A 23,004-nucleotide genomic window follows, 5' to 3' on the forward strand; every position below is an offset into this window, starting at 1 on the left:
CTGAAAATCTTAGATGTGTTTCTTATATATCAAACTTGAACCCCCAAATATAAGGACATCAAGACTGGGAAAGACAGGGTATGGCCTCCTTTATAAAGGTGAGATCAGGCAGTAGGCAGCTCTCTAGAAGGATGGAGGGGAGGTCTAGTCACATCATTTCTGAATCTTGGGCTCTTGAGAAAAGGCATAGTGAACTACCACCTTACCACCCCACTACTCCCCTACAGACACAGATACACGCACAGACACACACAGACACAGACACAGACACAGACAAACACACACACACACACACAAATAGTTTCATCCTTCCATCTGTTCAGAGTTCCTTAGAGTTTTTTAAGCCAGGGGATAGAAAGTCAGGAAAACAATAAATAGAATTCAGACACTCAGATGAAATCTGAACTCTAGCTCTCAAAATTCTTCAAGGGAAGTAGATGATAAGCACAGACAGGAAAGTGAGATACTTTCATTTCTAGTCTGGCATGGAGACAAAATAGAACTTAAACAAGGGATAAAACTATTTTTATTGAAGTTATATAGACTCTCCTTATCTGTAGACTGAATGTCAAAGCTAAAACGTATTTATTTGAAGATTGGATAATTGTGATCTTGCCTTACGGTAAGGATAATAATTATACACACGTTTAAATTATTTTTCTGGTCGTGATTTTTTTCTATAGGGAAAAATATTTCTTATAGTTCAAAAAACAAAAAAAACCTTTTGCAATACACAATAATGTCCCTAGTTTTTAAAGACTCAGAAAACACATTTGGGTCATAATTTACAATATCAGTGCTAACAAGCTTTAGAAACAAAAAAGACTTTGTAAAAATTTAGTTATGGGCAATATATACATATGTATATATAGAGAGAGAGGGAGAGATTTTTCAAAGTGTACTAGATTTTCTTCTCTGAAAAAGCCCTTCGACTTCATACTCAATTTCTGAATTAGATATGCTAAATAATTGTAATTCTTGGTATTATTTTTAATTTTCCACCTAGCAACAGAAAAAACAATTCTCATCTTCCTACTGAGGAGGGCCAGAAGCAAAACCCTTATACAGTCTGATCAACCTTAATGGTTTTGAAGCAATTGCTGTAGGACCGTGATTTCAAATCACAACTACTTCCCCCAAACTCTTCTGAGATAATAACAACAACAACAATTAGAAAACCCACCAAAACCACAGAAAAACAAAAGTTCCGTAAAACTTAAAGACACAAGCCAATTGGGTCCATGCTCCAAAAAGTGCTTATTTAAAGTCTGATTTTTCAAACACAGAGCTGATTTACAACATTTCTATGTGAATCTCAAAACATCCTTGTATGTAATTTTCTTGAACCACGACATACTAACAGAGTAATTTCTGAATTAGAAAGCAGAAAATTGCTAGAATTCCATCCTCTCACATGGACAGAGAAATACACAAGTGGTTCTGTGGGATCTGTGAAAGGACAGGAACTTTGAGTCACAAAGAAGCTAGTTTTAAAACAATAACAAAAAAAAAATTGTACTAAACTCTTAGTCTGAGCCCACTTGAAATCTCTCTGCCTTTGGTTTCCGCTAAAGCTCATATAAATTCAGGAATGCAAGACAGCAGGGGAAAGTATTAAAAACATAAACATTCCCCTTAACGCCACAGAATCCCTGGTACCTGGACTTTTCAAAATAGAGAATAGAATAATAAAACTGGCCTTGAATATACTGCCCCTCTCAAAATCAAAAACAAAATAGAAATTATTTTAAGGAATAAATAACTTCATATTATTGTTTCATAGTATGCTTCATAGCATGTTGAAGAAAATCACAGACAACGGAACACTGTGCATATTAAGAAAGTGATGTTGCCGTTAGCCATACATATGAACTCAGGTAACTTTGTAAAATATTTGCCCACATTGGAAAACAACATTAGTGCTCTCCTACCACTGACCACAATTAAACCATTGTCAGCGGGAGAGTTGACTTTCAGAACACATAAAGCCATAATTAGTAGTGGGAAAATATGCTTATTCCAGAAATCTTGAATTGGAACAAGAAGAGTAAATAAACTGGATACAACCAATCATTTCCTTTCCATAAAAAGAGATGGAAGATCTGTACCCTTAACAAGAACAGTAATAGGTAGGGGTTTGTCATCAGAATCTTTGTATCTAAAATACTAAGATTTTCTCTACAAAAACAGCTTCCTGAATATTTATTTACCCTTCTGGTTGGAAGTACTGCTTCATCTTTAGTTCTTTAAAAATAATGGTTGGGATTAATTTATCTAATGCATTCACTCAATAACCATTTACTGGGCAGCGGTATTGTGCTGGGGAATACATTAAATACAACCATTCAGCCCGGTGGTTTCTGACCACCTAGAGGGGTGGGATAGGGAGGGTGGGAGGGAGGGAGACGCAAGAGGGAAGAGATATGGGAACATATGCATATGTATAACTGATTCACTTTGTTATACAGCAGAAACTAACACACCATTGTAAAGCAATTATACTCCAATAAAGATGTTAAAAAAAAAAAAAAAATTCCTGCCATGAAGGAATGTTTGGGCTGATTTTTGGCAGACTTTGATTTTTGCTTTAATTTACATTTCCCTGATTGCTAATAAGTTTCAATTGTTTGGTTCATATCCTTTGCCCATTTATTAAGTAAGATGCTTGCCATTCTCTTGTTTATTGGTAGAAATTGACTAGCCATTCTGGATCCTAATTAGTATTCTGTATACTCATCCCTTGTTTCTCATATGCAGTGCAAATATATTGTCCCACCCATAACTTCATTTTTTTTGTCACACATTAATGTTAATGTAGTAAATTAATCAATTTCCTCTATGTAATTTTTGTTTTTGTTGTTGTTCTGTGTCCTAAGAAATCCCTCCCTATCCTGAGGTCATAAAGATATACACAAAGGAAAATATGGATTTGCTGTTCACATTTAGGTCTATAAATTCACCATCAATTTAATTTTGTATGTGGTGTGAAGCAGGGATCGAATATTTCTTTTTCTTATGGTAGCCAATTGTCCCGGTGACATTAATTGAAAAGGAGTTTGCCAGATAGTGAAAGAGGTAAGAGGATTTAAACAATTGGATTCTCAACCTCAATCTGCAGAGACCTGTAACCTAGGACACCTATACATGTAAGGCTAGCCTGGCTTCTTAGAGTGCTAGATCCTTTAGGGAAGGATTACCTCTTATTCACATTGTGTTTACTGTGCCTACCACGGTACACAGCAGATAGTATAGTGTTTTAAAGTAATCAACTAAATAACAAAACCCTTTATAACTTAGTTACCATCACCTTTTAGGTGCACCCACCATATACTTGGGAAATACCAAATGAAGTGTGTGCCTCTGTACTTCCTGTTGCTTCTCTTTGAAATCTTTTTTTCTGCCTGCCATACCAATTAGCAGTTGGCCTGTAAACACTCTGCTTTCTCCAGGCAAAACACAATGCATTCCTCTTTTGCACCCATGTAGCACCTACAAGTACTTGTAAGTAAAACCTGGGACATTGTCTTATCAATACAAGCCACAGGCCCGTTGAGCTCCCTTTGGGATCTCTACTGCAAATCAGAATTCAACTTTTAGTATAGTAAAGAACTACAATTTCTTTCCAGCCTGCGTGAATCAATGGACACAGGAACTTACCGGTTTAGGGACTGTATATGAACTCCAAAGGGGCATCCTGCTAGTTTTGTCAAATCCACTGATATATTCCCTGTGATAAAGAAGACAGTGTTCCTTGTTCTTCTGTATAACCCTGGGCCTTCCAAATGGCAAGTTTAGTTTCTTTGTTGTTGTTACTAAAATAAAAATAACATAAAATAAAAATGTTTGTGAAAATTAGCAAATGTTTCTATGTATAGTAACTACCCATCTCTGATGGATTATTATTTTCCAGGTACTCTGATAACTATTTTACATATTTAACCTCTTTTAAGTCTTACAACAACCCTATGAGGTAGGTGTTATTATTGCATTCTAAAAATTATAAAACTAAGGCTTAGATAAATTATTTAGCTAAACAGCTAACAGTTCACAAGACATATTCGAAGAGATAAAACCTTAAAATCAAAAGCACATACTTTATAACAAAGATGACTTCTTTAGTAATTGTCCTAGGAAAGAAATTGGAATTTTATTAAAAGTATGCCTACTGTATTTATTCATTTTTAATTGTCTGCCATTAGTCTAAATTCCACCAATTACTGATGGTTAAAAAACGTGCAGGGTATTCATGCCATGGAATAACACTCAGTAAATTATAAGAAGATTGTCAAAACAGCCGACGTATTTACTGAACTCTTACTGTGTGCCAGGCACCATTCTAAGTACACACATATGTTAACTCATTTAGTCTTCCTAACAACTCTAAAAGTAGGTATTTCCATTTTACAATGATGAAACAGGCCTAGAGAGTTCAGTACAAGAATACTTGAAAGATAACAGGTTGATTGTAGTTAATAACACAGTATTGCACATTTGAAAGTCACTAAGAGAGTAAATCTTATAAATCCTCATCACAAGAAAAAAAAATTTTTATAACTATGTATGGGGACAGATATTAACTAGACTTATTGTGGTGGTCATTTTGCAATATATACAAATATTGAATCATGATATGGTACACTTGAAACTAATATAATGTTATACGTCAATTATACTTCAGTTAAAAATTTTTTAAAGTAAAAAAATAAAAGGGATAACAGGTAATAATAATATTACTCCAGGGCAGACACTGTTCTACATTCTTTCCATGGGTTAGCTCTTTTTTTAAAATTTTTATTTCATGTCAGAGCATAGTTGATTAACAATGTTGTGTTAGTTTCAGGTGTACAGCAAAGTGATTCAGTTATACATATATTCATGTATCTATTCTTTTTCAAATTCTTTTCCCATTTAGGTTATTACAGAATACTGAGTAGCATTTCCTGTGCTATACAGTAGGTTCTTGTTGGTTATCTATTTTAAATATAGCAGTGTGTACATGTCATGGATTAACTCTTTTAATCTTTTCAATTACGTGAGGTGAGTACCATTATTATAAATGAAGAGACTGAGCCACAGAGAGGTTAAGTAATTTGGCCCAGGTTACACAGAGGGGAAACAGTAGACATAGGACTTAAACCCAGGCAGTTTGTCTCTTCACATCTAAAAAAGTGAATAGGGAACTGTAGACAACGCACCACCATTTCAAGGAATTGTTGTGTGCTTGGGACCATCATAACTATTCCATGCTGCTACTGTTGTTATTAGATCTGGGGTATTTTTCCCTCTTGTATATTGGCAAGAAAATCTTTATGTTCAAAAGGACCTGTAAGCTTATTTTGGAGAACCTTCAAAAGGCAATATGGTATTTTGTTAGGTCTAAACATCGAAGACTTAACACGCTTTCTATTGACTTACTTTCACCTTGGGTGAGATTTAGCATTTGATTCACGCGTTCAAGGTCAGCATTCTGCAAGATAACGTGGGAGACGGGGAGAAAGTGAATCATAGTAACAACACATGTTTTAAAAGGTGATCGAGATTATTTCTGCAGTAGTCACATGAATGTTTTACTATGGAACAAAAAAGCCAGACTAACTTGAGTTTAAATTCCAGTTCTGCCACTAACTCAGAAATATAGAGACATTGCTACTGCCAGGAATACATTTTTTGTGTGGGAGTATGCAAAGATGTAATTGATAATGGGGCATATCATTCTGACCATAGCTGGAATCAACTACTAAGCTTGGATGACAACATCCCTGGGTTTTTGAAGCTTCAATATATATATATATATATATATATATATATATATATATATATACACACACACACACACACACACACACACACACACACGCAACTCCCTTGAGAGTCTTGCTAAAATGTACATTCTGATTCAGTGTAAGCCCAAGCTTACTGGGGCCTGAGATTCTGGATCTCCAACGAGCTTGCAATTGATGCAGATGCTGATCCTGGGACCACACTCTGAGCAGGAAGGGACCTTCCTTACAGAGAAGAACTTGGGGTTTTCAGTCACATAGACCAAGCTTCTGTGACATTGGACAATTTACCTAACTTTTCGGAGCCCTCCTTATCTCTAAAGTGGGGAAGAAAACACCCACTTTGTAATATTTATTATGATTACTTTAAATAGTGGTTCCATTGAGGTTATCTGGAGCAGTAGGAAACCCACACCTTTACTCTGATCTTCAGGATGGATTTGATTTTTAGTGGGAAGTTTAGACTTTTGCCCCTTTAAATCTTTTTTGGTTGGTAATTTACTTATGCATTTATTTCTGTGAAATGATGTTATTTTGAGGATCAGAGAATGGAAAGTCTTCCATGTCCCCTGGCTCTAAGAAACAATTCTTACCTGAGGCAGCTGGTGTTTATTTAGCTTTACAACCACCCTTGGAACTTGGCATCAAATGTACCTTGACATTAGTTTTAGCTTGATGGACGCCGGATAGTGGGCTCCAATTCCATTCCGATATCCCAGCCCCACCCATGTGCTTTAATTCTCACAGCGGGGCTTGGTCCTTGCATTCTGAGCTCCTGTTCTGATTGCTGGCCTTTGGGAGACCCCTCTTAGCGCTGGAATCTCACCTGGTTGAGAGTCTCCTGGGATCTGAAATCCTGCTCCTGAACTCAGCTGGGCATCTGATCCACTAAAGAGACCTTCCCAATGCCGACTGTTTGTCAGCCAGCCTCCAAGCGTCCTCTGATCAAAGGGTTCTTCACTGCTACCCAAAAGGATACCTCCCACTTTAAATGCTAGGCTTCCTGCTGAGCAGCCTCCGGAGCACCTACCCTAGTGGGTGTGTCACATGCCCCATCTCAGTCCCTGCCCCCGCCAGCTATTTCTGCTCTGAAATAACCGAGTATGACCATCTGATTCTTAAGCTGTAAGAGAGATGGTTTATGAGGGAAATCAAAGAGAGCCCCAGGATTCCACTGTTTTGAACGATTAAGGACAGTTAGCTCACCATGGGTTAACAATTGCCAAATAGTGCTTTCCAGTTTACAAAACATATTCACATACTTAATCTTACAATGTTCCTCTCATTTCCAGATAAGGTTCAGAGAAACCACATATTCTCTTAGTAAATATCTGAGCTAGGACACAAACCTGGTTGTTAGCTACTCTGGTTATAGATGAGTTTGCCCCTTTACATTCTTATGGATACATGAAGTTATTACTTACATTTTGTAGCCCGGGGCATGAACATCCTAGAGTATCTGTGGGCAATGGAACAGTAAAGCCACAAACAGAAAGCTTTGACACTTCCTCTGCATGAGATGGTTCATAAAAAGGCACCTTCAGAAGATAGTTTAAACTACCATGGGTACCATTGTTTGGTGCTGGTTGAATGTGTAGAAGATCTGTTTAAAAATTAAATTCAGAGTAGTTTTAAATTAGAAGGCAACAACATCTATGCAGAAGATGGGAGAAAACAAACACTTAGTGTTCACTTCCTTTAATAAATTCTGCTGCATACACCATTCAGTTTAGCAGCTTCCCCCTCCCCTCCCAATTTCCATACCTAGTCTTTCTAGAAAATAGGAACAGTTGCTGTAAATGAGCCACAGGAATGTTTATGAACTGTTTCTGTTCCTCCAGAGAAAAGCATCTTTGCTTAAATGATCACTTTGTGCCTTAAGCATGTCATGGTTTTCTAGCATAAAAAAGCTATACTTTTAGTAAAAACAAGTTTAAAGAACTTAGATAATTTACAATCTTACTTGTAGTATATTTATTTAATTATAGGAAAATAAGTACAGATACTTTTAAAGTATTCAACTAGTGAATTTTGCTTAAAATTTAGAGAACTTTTTATAGTTTTTCCTATAAAAACAGAACATACAAATATTGCACAAACATAGCCTGGTAAGTGGCTCCTGCTGAGGACTACCAAAGAGATCTCTCCTAGAACTGCAATCCTAACTAGTTCTTTTTAAACTTTTCCTGGAAAGGGCCAGTAGCCCTGACCACAAACTCAGCCTTGGGAACAAAGAATTTAAGTTAATGCTACAACACATTATTTTTAAGTGGATACTCTTTGGTCTCTAAGTTACATTCAATTACTACAGGCCAGTGGCAAGATTAAGAGTGACAACTATGAGCTACTTATGTTCCCAGATTCCTATAGCTAAAGGTGAAATTGCAACTCAATTCATTGCCTTGCCTAGCTAAATGATGTGTGGTCTGAGGTGAGCACATAGGCAGGAAGGTAGGTTAGATTCCCCAAAACTCTAATTCTTTACGGTTTTTTAACATTGAGTGTAATGTGTCGATCCAAATAGGACTTTTTTACCATCCTTTTATTCCAGAAGCTTTCTCTCTGTAATTACAAGAAAATACTTCTGTTTTTTGCTATGTTATCCCTGCTCTGAAAAGTTGGAAGTGTAATTTTATTTATCTAAGTTCTATTAAATTAAATTTTCATGTAGTAACTAACTAACAGAAAAGTTGGTCTCCCAGGGTCCAATGTTTATCATTACTAAAACAAAACAAAACGAAAAGAACTCACATTTACCGCTAAATAATTCTGAATAGTAAATAATTCTACCTCATCTTTTCTACTTGCCGTCTCCTTAGGACAGAGCATCTACTTCTGGGATTCAATTTATCACCAACTTCAAAATTCATATTTTTAAAACTCAATTCACATATGATTGTTGAAGTTATATAGGTATACTTACCGCACATTAGGTTATAGACTTCAATATTGTCAAATGGTTCAACTTCAGTCTGCTGTTTAAAACTGGGTCCATGTGCCAGAAAGATAGCCTACGCGGTAATAGTACACCTATTACTAGATGCCATGTAATCTCAAAAACAGATGTTGCAAGAGACACAATTTTCTTTTTCTAACAGCTCTTCTATTTGTATCTTAAGCCTCTTTAAGAATTCCTTTCCAGATTTTTTTTTTAACAGTATGATTTTTTTTTATTATTGAAGTACATTTGCTGTACAATATTATAAGTTACAGGTGTACAATATAGTGATTCACGATTTTTAAATACTCCATTTATAGTTATCGTAAAATATTGGTTGCTTTCCAGATTCGAAAATGATTTTTGCAACATTTCCACCTGAGATGTTGTACCAAGTCCAATCAGATATAATCCATACTGTGTTTACTTCTAAATCCACCTGCTTCCATAGCACCTCCTATGTCAACAGACTAGGAGAATACACGCAACAGTGGACAACCGATGCCAGCACAATTCTACAACATCTGGACAACAGAAATTAGAAATTCATCATACAACATCATATATTCTTTTTATACTCCTTTCTTATCATTGTTCACATATGTTACTACTACATGACAAAAAATGTTGACATTTCTAAGCATTAAATATTTTTGTACACCTTATACTTGCCCACTGATTTCTCAAAGACATCTCCCATTTACTTTTGGGATGAAGAGACCTAAATATTTTTATTTATGTTTAAATAATTAAAGGTAACTTAATTATATTACTTATAACAGATCTAATTTGTTTTAGATTCTAAATATCTAGAAGAACAGTATCAAACATGGATAGGCAAAATTCTTTTCGGGCAACAGGAATATAAATATACACATATATATTTTCCCAAGATAATCAGCAAAGAATTGGAGGCATAGGTTTTTCTTGTAGTAATCAACTCAATTATCAAATAGTACCCTAATTAATAGAGAAGGATGCTGTCTCCAGAAACTTCTCAAGTATTTACAAAGAGACATAATTCATCATGACAATGTTAAGACGTAGTATATTCATAGAGAGCTTAACACATTTTTCTTTCTTTGGAAAGGGGCATGTGTGTGTGTGTGTGTGTGTGTGTATGTGTGTGTGTGTGTGTGTGACAAACGGAACTAGGTAAGACAATCAGGTTGCAAAATCATGAAGCTTTACCTAGGGGGGAATATTGGCTACACTTTACTCATGGGCTCCTTCAAATAGTTTCCTCCCTGGGCTCCAAGGACAGCACACTCTCCTGGTTTTCTTCTTCCCTCACTGGCTCTACTCCCAGGTCTCTTTGCTAGTAACTCTTTGTCTCCCAATCTCTTCAAAGAAAAGTGCTTAAGGCTCAGTACTTGCTTTTCTTCTCCACCTACGCTCAGTCCCTGAGAATATTATCTAGTCACATATCTTCGAAATAATTTATATGCCCAAAACTCAATTTTTTTATCCCTTTAGGTAGACTCTCTAATTGCCTATATGTAACATCTCCACTTGCATGTCTAATAAATATCTTGAATTTAACATATCCAACTAACTCTCCCTCTTTCCTCTCCAATCAGCTGCAGCCATGGTCTAATATCCTAACAGCCTAACAAAAGTTCTCTCACCTCCAACATATCAGACACGTTCCCACCTTAGGCCCTTGACACTGGCTGTTTCTTCTGCCTTGGACACCTGTCCCCTGGATACTTGAAAGGTTAATTCTTGCACCTTCTTCAAGTCTCTGCTCAGCCGTCATCTCAATGAATCTTACCATCTCCATCTTATTTAAAGTTGCACTCTGCCCCCACGTCACCCCCAAACACCCCCAATTTCCACCTACTCTGCTTTACTTTTTCTTTATTTCCCATAGCACTTATCTCCTAACATACCAACCATACATTGCTTTGTTATGCCAATTGTCTATGTCCACCTGTTAGAATAAAAACTTCATGAGGGCAGGGGTCTTTATCTGTGTTGTTCACAAAGGTATTCAAGAGTCCTGAACATTGCCCGTCACAAAGCAGGTGCTCAATAAATATTTGTTTTGAAAAAAAAAAAGCAGTAAGTTACCTCCATGCTCTTAAACTCATTGTTATAACCATGGTTGCCTCCTCCACAGGAAAATGCTTTAGTCCTATAAAGAAATAATATTATTACACTCTGACCAATTTATTGATATGAGACCTTATTGCAAACTGAGCTTTAATGGATTTTGATGTAGCCTCTCCTTTTATATAAGTAAAATTTTCTGTCAACAACAGCATAAATATATTTATTTTCATGCTCAAATTCAGAGCCACAGAGGAACAAAGAGAGTGGTAGGAGAGAAGGAAGGAGAATTCCAGCATCTATAAATAGAATTCAAAAGTATTTGACTTTTAAACATTAAGAGAAGGATATACAAAGGCATGGATTTTTTAAAAAATTTGTCTTTGGGCTTACTGTACCTTTACACATCCATGTCTGTGTGATTAAGAGTAGTTTGATTAATATATTATGTTAAGCATTTCAGTGCTTTAAAAATAAATCTTTGGAACTGGGAAAAAATATCCATTCCTATTTTATGTCAGAGATGTCTAGGGAAATAATATGAAAATATGAATAGAGAATACTCAGGGCAAGTTAATTATAATACTTGGAAAGGAAAAGCCAGTATATTCTGTAAAGTCAGAGTTTATTTTTAACTTTTGGGATTTTCTTCCAGAGGTTGTTGTTCTATTACTTGAAAGACTTTTCAAATTTAATTCATTTGTATTTTGCCTACGTTTCCACACTTTAGTCTTTGAATTGAGCAGCATTAGCAATTTTATATGTAGTTAGTTTTTATACTTGAAAACAAAATAGTGATAAAGGAACCTAGATTTTTTTAAAGCAATAATGTTATACTGGTTCAAATTAGGTCCCTAAAGGGAAAAAGACTAATATTTCCAAGTGTTGGCCTTAAAAATTTTCTCTCATTTGTTTCCCCAATCCCCAGCTCCCAACCCCTGGGCAAATACACACACACACACACACACACACACACACACACACACGCACAGTTTTTGTTTTTTACATTGTAACGTTAATTGAGAGCAGGACTTTAGTGTCTTAAAAAATCAACTTTAAAAAAATTCATAACTGATTCTCACTCAGCTTAAATAAAAAAATAAAAATAAATCACAAAATTCACCAGGCCACACTCAAGTCTACCCAATAGAGGGAAGAAAGGAGAAACTAAGTACCACCTAGAATGGGGAAAGCAAGAGTAGTCCTTTTGATAGGGGCTTTAAGTTCAGTTACTCTAAGGTGTCAGTTCATGTCATCTTAGTTAATGCCAATAAAATTGTTGGTATGAGGTAAAACTTGTTCTAAGAAATATTTTTATACTTATTCCATAGATATTTGGTTCCCCAAGATTACTGGAGCTATTTGATTGAGGATAGTTAAGTTTTAAATTCTGTGTGGGGAACTAGAGTATTCATTAATGAAAGAAAGGAAAGGTCTTTTGAACTAAGCCATTGGTAAATTTCCTAAAATTGATCCTTTATTTATCTTTCTGTTTTCAGATAAATCTAGTTTTTGTTGGTTTGTTTTTATATTTCCAGCCCCTAACCCATCTTCATTAGAAAACTTTGGTATTACAAAACCATATTTGGAAGCAAAAGATAAAAATATGGTTAGAAAAAACCTCTATTTTTTATTGCTTTCCAAGTGAAAACTTTAGAAGTCTGCTTTTCTAATTGCTCACATTCAAGCTTTCCAACCATTAATTTGGCTCTGGAAATTACATATGGAAAAATGGAAGCTGGCACTTGGAAAAGATGAGTTGATTTTATCTTTCATAACTTAGCTCAACTTCCAAGTACTATCTAAAATCTTTTGGAACAAATCTTTTTTATCTTCTCCATGTCTAATTAATAAAGTCAAAATTAAGGCCCCGTTTCTCTGCCACAGCTGGGACATGACACACATGGGCAATAAGCAAGACTTCTCTCCTGATACCCAGTTAGTTGCCAACTCCTATCTTTCTCTGTCGTACCTGTCACATTTCTCTCACTTTCCTCTACTGCCACCATTCTAAGCTAGATCTGACCTGAATTGGTTATCCTGGCTCTGAACTCCAAAATCTTCCCACATAACTCGTACACATACACACACCCCTAATTGTATTTAACCCTATATGTCCCTGCCGGAAATGGAAACATATGTTTTAATGAGTACAAATGGAAGACAGAATATAATGAACTGGTACTATCCTGGAAAATCTGAGGCATAAGTTCACCATACTTTCCCAATAGTGTGCTGACTAGTTTTACCATCCCCTACAGCTCCACAGCTCCCTTGGGGCTGTCATCACGCTGAAGACTGGGTCACAACACATCTTTCTAACTGGCCTCCCTGCCACTTGCTTGACCATCCTCCTCCATATGGCAGCTGGAGTGAGCTCTCAGAAATGCAAATCCCAATATATTCACCTCCAGCCACCTTGTATCTCCCAGTGGTCTCCTACTCTTTTCACAAAGTCACACTCCTTAGTCCTGACAGATAAGGTCCTTCATGCAGGAGGACCTGAATGAAGGCAGCTTTATTCACTAGGTGCTCTAGCAAAACCGAACTACTTGCAATTCATGGAATCTAGTCCCTCCGCCTGGAAACCTGACCCTCTGTTTCTACCTTTCCTTGCCCCAGAGCTGCTACTGACTTAAAAAAAAAAAAAAAAGGGACTTCCCTGGTAGCGCAGTGGTTAAGTATCCGCCTGCCAATGCAGGAGACACGGGTTTGAGCCCTGGTCCGGGAAGATCCCACATGCCGCGGAGCAACTAAACCTGTGCGCCACAACTACTGAGCCTGTGCTCTAGAGCCCGCGAGCCACAACTACTGAAGCCCGTGTGCCTAGAGCCCGTGCTCCACAACAAGAGAAGCCACTGCAATGAGAAGCCTGCGCATCGCAATGAAGAGTAGCCCCCGCTCGCCACAACTAGAGAAAACCAGAGTGCAGCAACGAAGACCCAATGCAACCAAAAATAAATATAAAAAAATAATTAAAAAAAAAAAGGTGCTCCACTGCTCTGAGCAGAGCATTCAGAGAAAGAAGCACCTCTGAGAAGACACAGCCTGGCAGTGCTCAAGGCGTGGCAAGCAGAGGGGTGCCTTCCAGTAAGGAAAAGGGGTCCTTCTCCTCTGCAGACACAGCCTGTCCAGGCTTGGTGAGCGGAACAAGGGTTAGATTCCCACTCCCACTCGTCTCCTTGGTTGAGTGCCTCTGTACAATGCACAGACTAGACAACTGCACAGGGAGACCCACTTATGTGACAGCATTTAGCCTAACCCATCCTGAGCCTTCAAAACCCAGAGCAGGAATCACACCCACGAGGAAGCGTTCTCTGACATTCTCTGGCATCCGCACCTGGGGTGTGAAATCACTCTTTTTGTTTCCTTGTGCCTTGTACTTGATCCCAGTGCAACAGTTGTTACACCTGATTATAACTGTTGCCATCCTCCCTCCCTGGGTGAAGATCCTTCGGGTGGGAACTGTGTCTATCTCCATTTCTCAGAAACGTGCCTGGACAAACTGATGGTTTGTCAGTTTCCAATCATAACATAAAAAGCTATTATTCATGTTATCTAAAAGGGAACTTTAACATTACTTCAACTAGTTTCAAATAATTGGGTTTCCCCAAATTAGTAAAATCTAACACATTTTATAAAGGGCAAAATAAGGAGGAGAAGGAGGAAAATAGATTACACTAAATGATGAAATTTGCTATAATTTTGAACAGGGAATCTAGTTATCAAATATTGAACATTATAACTAAAGATGACATATTTTAACTTAGAAAATAGGTAGCCTGAGACTCATGTGTTAAGGGCTGGAGATAGAATACACTCAGGACTTAATCAGATGAGACTTCCTGTTGCTCTGATTGGGGCTGTAGTCAGCATTTCTTCTGATGTAAGTTAGTTTACGTTGTATATGAATAGCAAGAGATTAGTAAAACCAGGTTCGTCTTGTGTTACAGATGAGACAGATGAAGACCTGAGATATTCATCTGTGCAAGTTCTCACAATAAACTAGGTGCGGAGCCGGGGCTTGAACTCTGGGGCTGCTGCTCTATTTACATCTGACTGCTAGCTAGTAAATGTACAAAGCTCACAATTTGAGACTGAGTATTAATGTGTGAAACCCAGAGGTATCCTGGTGGCTGGGCTCTCCTTCTATAACCCATAGTCCATGTCGTTGAACTGATGGGCACCTTCTCATTTTGTACCATTGGTCTCCTAACTCCTTTGATCTCATACCTTTAACAGTAAATATTTGGAGAACTCACTCACATTTATATATGACATACACACACTACTAAAAATCTTATATATTTAACGTTAGTAAAGCTTAATTTATCTCACGTAATTTAATCTTCTTTTAGAGAATGCTGTCCTGACCCACAGGACAGCCTACTGAGCCAAAGGGCTCTGAAACTCCAATTCCAAGAAGAAAGGCTAGTGTCATCTAGTGGCCACGTGTTAAACTGCACGCTCCCTGGTCTAGCGATGCACTGCTTGGCTTTCCTGTTATCTCAGAGAATAGACTCTACCAAATCTCCATTTCCTCATCCTGCACACATTTATTATGTTAGAGCCCAACTTCCTCTCTTCCTTTGTCTCCTCTTCCTTTATTAAACATATCTTCTGTTTATATCCACTTATGCATTGGAAAAAATACTGGAATAAAATACAAAAATAGGGAATGCGAGTTAAACTACCAGATAGTGTGTATTTATTTGTTTACTGGCTTATTATCAGGCTTTTCCATTTGACAAGGAGGGCAGGAATAATTTCTGTATCCCAGATGCCTTGAACAGGGTTTGGTACACACATAGCAAGCATCAATAACATTTTGTTGAGTCAATTAGTTAATTGGTTATTTGGGGATAGAATGATTCAGAATGCTTTATATTTTCTCAAAATGGCCTTATATTTTGCAAATGCTCAATGATCAATATGAATTACAATTATAACTAGAAAAAAAGAAATGTTACAACTCATTGGTTAGCTTGGCCTTACAGCCATAAGCATGCTCTTTCAGAAAAACCACAAAGGTGACAAAGATCTTAAAGAGCTATCTAATCAATTACTCATTACCAGCCTGTGAGACAACTGAGGCCATCTTTATATCCTGTCTGCCACCTAAAGGAGACCACAGTGGTCTCAGTGGTTAAGAATGTGCTGGTACTGATAATCTCTGCGACAGTCAGCCTTCTTCCTCATTCTCATCTACATTGTAAAGATTAGTAGGCTAAGATGGGCAACCTCGTAACAGTCATTTCAAATACAGAAATGCTAGATAGCATATAAAAGGTCAAGAAATTGTCATACTCAGGAAAATTCATGTGATCATAATAGCAGGGTAAGGTCAAGGAAATTTATAATGAAAGATGGCTGTTAAAAGTATTATGAGATAAATTAATAGGCACACAGACCTCACAGCCAGCCACTGTCGATCCACCAAAAGATGAGCTTTGTCAATTCTGACATTTTTGGCATAGTGTAGGCGTTTTGGCAAATCAGGAGTCAAATAGGGTGTGAAATGCTGATCAGGTTTTCGGCACTGAAAAAGAGGTAAATTATTTCCTCATGACACCTATAAGATATGCAAACTAATTCAACAATTTCATCTCCTAAGATGATTTGTTAAACACTTTTTAAAAGTAAGAGGATTAAAAAAAAAAAAAAAAGCCTCGCTAATAAAATAGCGATATAAAACCTGAGATGCAAGAACCAATCAAAAGCAGTTACAATTATACTTAAGGGAGTTGATTTTTCTGACCTGTACAAAAAGATCTATAATATCTGTGCTTCACTATTTTCCAATATTAAATCATACAAAAAATATGAAAAATGATGCCACCTGAAGCTCACTAGCCCAGCTCCTTTGAATGAAACATCAGCCCATTCAATTCAGGAGTCAGTGCCTCTGATACCCAAACAAATTTCCAATAGTGGTGTCAACTCCAAAATAAAAACAGATAAGGTAAAACCAACTGACAGGAATTTTCAAAAAAGTTGATGGAGGTTTAAGAAATAAATTACAAATGGCTTGGACTCGAAAATATAGAATACAGCTTTCTTGAAACTTAGATTAAAGACATCCATTAATTTAAACATATGTATTAGAAGACTGTATACTTACACTGAGGTTCCTAACAATTTCTTCAGAATTAACTGTTTCGAAAGAAAAAGAAGTAAATCACATTACAACTGCAAAGAAATATAAACAATTCAGGTGAATTTGACACAGACGCTTATTAATGACTATGATCTGGTAAAATTAAATTAAAAAGTACTTTAAGCAAAGAATTATTTTAGCATTTAAGAATGGAGTATATTTTAACTTAACAATATTAGATATTACCATAGACTTTAACGACAGACTGTAATTAAACATGGGATTTTCTCATTTGCTTCTGTGTGGTCTTCCCAAGAGGTCAGAAGAGGGGGCCTGGTAATTCCTGCATCCTCAGAATCAGGAGGCTATGGTTATTCGCTTTCAGTATTACCTTTATTTTTTTATGTGGTCATCTTCATACTTACAGGTAAAAAAATCATGAGGTACATTATGACTCCTGATGCGGGGGGCAGGTCCTTCATACATGTAGAAGTTTACTTGGGAAAAATAATTAGTCATATATTCCACTTTGTCACAATAAGTCTGATCCATTCCTGAATTAAAAAAAAATTATTCACTGAATGTATAAGATGGTAACAATCGGTTGCCTTTGATCAGGTCAAATAGGAGATATTTTATGTTACAGATCTCAAACCAAGTTTGACTGAGAACCTTTACAATTTACCCAATTACTTTATTCTAATTAGCAGGCCTTGAAAATCCTGGCAGTGGAAGAGAAGGATCATGTTTATAAGAGAAGAACAGATAGGAATTATAAACAGATCATCTGTTCAATGCAGATCTATTAAAGTAATTTCAAAGAAGAAAGTTCTCTGTAGGAAGCTAAATAAATCTTTATAACATCTGATTTTACATAAAGCAACATGATATATTTTTAAATCAAAAAATAACATGCATTTTTATAAAACAATACATTAAGCAAGAGAACAAAGCCTAGAGAATTTTTACTTTTCATAAGTGTATTATTTAAATTTATATAAGAAGCATATGCTTTAAAAAAGTATTGGTAGTTAAACCTTTTTTATTTGAAGATTCTTCAGACTCCATCCAAATTTTTATTTTTATTATTTTTACTATTCATTTTATTATTTTTATATTTTATAATTTTTTTAACAAAATATGCATTAAAATATTTTCTTTAATTTTAAAACAATAGGTCAAAGTATTAGGGAACCATTTTAGAAACTTTTAAAATAAATTACTGTGTCTCACACTATCTTGATGTAAGATATAAACAAAATTCTGCAGATGTGTTCCTTTTCCTCTTCTCACCCCATCTAGACTACCCTGTCTAGAAAAGGTCCACTTCTGCTTTATGTACTTCCTACCACACCACATCGAGCAAAATACTTGGCATTGAGTTAGCACTTTAAAAATATTTGTTGAATTAATGAGTACTTTAAAAGTGAGGTTGCAGAGGGCATGACATCTGTCTCACTTCTTTTAATATTCAGGTTGACTGAAATGGAGAGCTACCCTCAAGCAGAGAAATGTGGAGTGACAGGGACTTTATAGAAGTCTATTCACAGACTCAAAAGAAATACACAGAACATGGTAAAACTAGCCAATTCAGTAAACAGCAGCCAATCTATATGAATGAATCATTCACTGAAAAGAAGACATTTTTTATGATAAGAGCCCAGCCACATCCTTGTTAAGTACTACTAACTCCAAATATATAGAAAATTAAGTGTATGGATAGATTTTTCAGAATGAATGTTAGAATAATTAAACTAAAAGTATAAATTTTAGTCCTCTATTCATCACAGCCTACTACAAAGCTCATTCTTTGCTCATTCAAGAGCTTCTAGGTCTAGAAATAGACTTTAAAAATCTCTATTTTTTTTGTATGCTCCCCGAAGTGATAAGATTTAATCAATGATAAAATACGATTTAAAAAAAAGCACGATAAAATATGATTTTAAAAAAAGCATACCATGGTCAGCCAAAAGGATTATATTGACACAATTGACTAAGTTTCTCTGCTTTAGGCCTTCCATCAACAATCCAAAAGTGTAATCTACTAACTGTAAGGCTTGAATTACCTAAGGAAAAAAAAATTGCAGTTAAGATTATCTTCATGAATTAAGGCTTAATTAACCAAACCATTATCTAATCGAGTAAAAATTAAATAATTTCCTTCTCTGAAATTGTTGGGTTTTGAAATAGGATATCAGAGCCCAGCACCCATACTACATTTACCAAATACCAATTCCCTATATTTCTATAGCCAAAAAAAAAAAAAAAATTAAACCATATTCTCTACAAAGGAAAATAGACTACTGGCCAATAAATACCTGAGAAAAAGTGTTCAACTTCAACATTATTCAAACATTATTTAACTGCAAAGGTTTTCATGATAATTTCCAATGCTGGGGAGAAGAGTCCATAGACACTTCTATAGGAACCTAAATGGTTACACATGTTCCAGAGAACAATGTGACAATGTGTAGCCAGAGAGTTTAAAAGGGGCATACCCTGTAACCTAATAATTCTGTTTCTGGGCATTTGTCCTAAGTAAACAGAGTACAGATGGAGATTTACATACAAGGATATTCATCACATTATTTATTTACAATTTAAATACAAGAAAAAATTATACCATATCCTTAAGTAGGCATACTCAATAACCATTAAAAAATATTTAAGCAACCTAAATGTCCATCAACAGAGGAATGGATAAAGAAGATGTGCTACATATATACAATGGAATATTACTCAGCCATAAAAAGGAAAGACAATTGGTCATTTGTAGAGACGTGGGTGGACCTAGAGAGTGTCATATAGAGTGAAGTAAGTCAGAAAGAGAAAAACAAATATTGTATATTAATGCATATATGTGGAATCTAGAAAAATGGTACAGATGACCTTATTTGCAAAGCAGAAATAGAGACACAGATGTAGAGAACTAATGTATGGATACCAAGGAGGAAAGGGAGTGGGGATGGGAGGAATTGGGAGATTGGGATTGACATATATACACTATTGATACTATGTATAAAATAGATAACTAATGAGAACATACTGTATAGCACAGGGAACTCTACTTAATACACTGTGGTGACCTAAATTGGAAGAAAATCCAAAAAAGAGGGGATATATGTATATGTATAACTGATTCATTTTGCTGTACAGTAGAAACTAACACAACATTGTAAAGCAACTATACTCCAATAAAAAATAATTTTAAAAATATTTTTAAAGAACAACGGCATAGGAAGATGATCACAATACAATGCTAAAGTTAAAAAATTAAAGCCAAACTGTATACACACCCATACATATTGCATAATCCAATTTTGTTTTTAAATACATTCAGCATTTCATAGTAAAGTCACATATATGGAAAACCAAAAGAAAATATATCAAGGTACGGTTAACAGTGATTGTCTCTGAATAATGAGTTGGAGTTCATTTTTATTTTATTGTTTATATTCTTTTGTATTTTTAGATTTTTCTACACTTTATCGATATAGTATATTTAACTGACTCAAGGTTTAAGTGAATAATTTTTAACTAACATAACCTCATTTTTTTTCAGTGAATAAGAAAATGTAATAGCACTTTCCCCACGGGATTGGGTAAAATTTTTAATCTTCTTAGTACTATTATAACAATGATTGCCTTTTTTTTTCTTTTTTGAGAAAGGATTTTACAATTTTATTTTATTGGCTTTGAGAAAGCCAATTACTGTTAAGAGTGTTAGTGCATTACCTCATGAAATCTCTCAGCAAACATTCATGGAAGATGCTACTGGAATTTCCAGTTACAGAGACCAGGAAACTTGAGGTTTAAAGCAGTTAAGTGACATGTTGGTGATCCCACAGTTACTAAGGGACAGGGCAGGACTTTAACTCCAATCATCTCTATATACTGCTAAGTCTATCATCAACTCCATGACACTTTCCTGACCCTCATTCTCAGGGTGACCACGCACTCTGGTTTGCCAGTGAGAGTCATGGTTTCCACCTGTCATCACAGCATAATTATGTTCCCTTTCACATAGGCCACCTACTCATTCCTCCCGGCTGCACTCAGAGCCCTTCCTCCTCTGTCCTCCCCTGGCACCCTGGCATCCCGCTACCTTTGGACTCTCCACAGTTTAGAAATCATCTGTGCCTGTGTGTTTCTCCCAGGAGCGTGGGAGCTCCTGCAGGGAAAGGACTGTGCAACCAAACTCATCACCTGCTTCCTAAGCACAGAGCTGTTCACAAAGTACACACTCCATAGATGGCACGTTGCACTGAACGTGAAGTGAGTAGATGCCAGCCTCCTATTCTAGCCCAGACAAAGCTAAGAAACAAGAAATGCCTATAACAGGCAATGAGTAAGATAATTAACAGGGATAGAAAGCTCTGAGGCAAACTAAGTTTGGGTAGAAAACCCAACTTCTTTCACATGCAATCATGATCACTCACTTTCACAGGGGACACTGTGGAAACAGTAAAATCAATCCTGATATAATTAATTAACTGGAAAGACCCTCAATGAACAATTTTTCTCTGGATCTGGAAATCCCCTTGGGTAAAATGGCATTCAAGGCTGCTCTATGCAGCAGAGACATAACCTGTTTTTGAAAAGGTACAACATTCCTCCTGTCTTGTTCCAGCTCCTTCCACATGCCTCTCCCAAAACAGAGTTCTTCGGTGCTCAGAAATTTTCCCATCACGTTCATGAGCATTAGCAACATGTCAGTCAATCTGTTCTTAATTTCAATTTTCTTTTCAGAATTAAATTTTTCTTCCCAACTTTTCATTCCATCTAAGATTAATAATTTGTTTTTTAATAATGAATAATTACTGGATCTTATTAAAGTATTAGACCATTATTTAAAGTTACTGGAACCAACCAGGACACTCTGTGCCTAATTCAACATCAATCCTAGAGACTCATCGGAGCAAATTTGTTATTAAGAAGTTCTGATTTTATTATACTTCAAATGCCTCTCCCACCTCCTCCTACCTCTCCAAATCCTGTCACCCTCTACATCCCCATTTCATAAAGCCTTCTCCAGCTATGCCAGGTCACAATAATCTTCCCACCTAAACACTATTTAAGCGATGAAATTTTTTTAAGGTTTCTTTGAGAAAGAATCCTTTTGTGCATTAACTCGTTATTTCCTTTATCTGCCCTTTCAACCTGGTTTCTGGTACAGGAGCTTCATCTTCTTCACCTCTAAGAATGCCTGGCACGACATTAGGCCCACAAGAAACTGTTAAAAGTAGGTCTTAGGGACTTCCCTGGCGGTCCAGTGGTTAAGACTCCACGCTCCCAATGCAGGGGACACCGGTTCGATCCTTTGTTGGGGACCTAAGATCCCGCATGCCGCACGCCAAATAAAATAAAAATTTTTTTTAAATTTTTTTAAAAAGTAAGCCTCAAAGGGATAGCAGGGCAAGAGCAAGGGTACTGATAACTGAAAAACCTAGAACTAGTTAATAAGCTTTCAATATAGTAAATCATCTTTTTAACTTTCAAATTATGTCATAGTAACTCTGAATCAAAGTATGTGATTAAAAGTAACAATAGCAATAACAAAGCCATAAAGCTTTCCAGTTTCTGCATCTGTTTGGCCTCTTCTTAAGTTTTAAATGAGGCTTTGTCTTAATCCTTCTATTTTCACTGTTCACTCTTTCTTTCCTTAGGACATCTCCGCTTCCATGCACCATCTGTATGCTGCCAAACTGCCTGATCTCCATCTCCTTTGAGCTTTAAATCCATATTTAGTTGCCTTCTGGACATCTCCATTTGGATGTCACAGGCACCCCAGTCACAACATGATCTTCACCTCCAAGAAGATGCCCTTCAGTGGTCTTATTGGAGGAACCTGCCTGCTTATGCTAGAAACCTGAAAATCACCATTGATCCCCCACCCCATCACCTATCTCACACCAAGTCATATCAAGTCCATCTCTTAAATGAATCTTAAATATACCTTCTTCCATCCATGATGGTTGCCACTACCACAGTCCAAGTCACTATTATCTCTTTCCTGAAACATTGTAAAAGCTAACTCATGTCTCCCCACTTTCCCTTGCTCCCTCTAACCCATTCCTCTTACATGATAAAAGTGATTTTTAAATTCACATAGATCTGATCATGTCCTTCCCTGATTA

General features: G+C 36.3%; 1 protein-coding gene across 2 annotated transcripts in view; it reads right to left on the reverse strand.

Moving 5' to 3' along the window:
• The window catches only part of ENPP3 (ectonucleotide pyrophosphatase/phosphodiesterase 3), an 87,665-nt gene that overhangs the window by 14,321 nt on the left and 50,340 nt on the right, over nt 1-23,004 (reverse strand). For both annotated transcript variants that reach the window (XM_082406364.1, XM_082406363.1), the window contains 9 exons: nt 18,825-18,933; nt 17,293-17,421; nt 16,892-16,923; nt 16,182-16,309; nt 10,792-10,855; nt 8,704-8,791; nt 7,205-7,383; nt 5,416-5,467; nt 3,658-3,812 (listed from right to left, as the gene is read on the reverse strand). In XM_082406364.1, the coding sequence (XP_082262490.1) occupies nt 3,658-3,812; nt 5,416-5,467; nt 7,205-7,383; nt 8,704-8,791; nt 10,792-10,855; nt 16,182-16,309; nt 16,892-16,923; nt 17,293-17,421; nt 18,825-18,933 (936 nt within the window). The remainder of the gene's footprint in view (nt 1-3,657; nt 3,813-5,415; nt 5,468-7,204; nt 7,384-8,703; nt 8,792-10,791; nt 10,856-16,181; nt 16,310-16,891; nt 16,924-17,292; nt 17,422-18,824; nt 18,934-23,004) is intronic.

This window comes from Balaenoptera borealis (genome assembly GCF_965194805.1).
Source record: "Balaenoptera borealis genome assembly, chromosome: 9".
Lineage (NCBI taxonomy): Eukaryota > Metazoa > Chordata > Mammalia > Artiodactyla > Balaenopteridae > Balaenoptera > Balaenoptera borealis.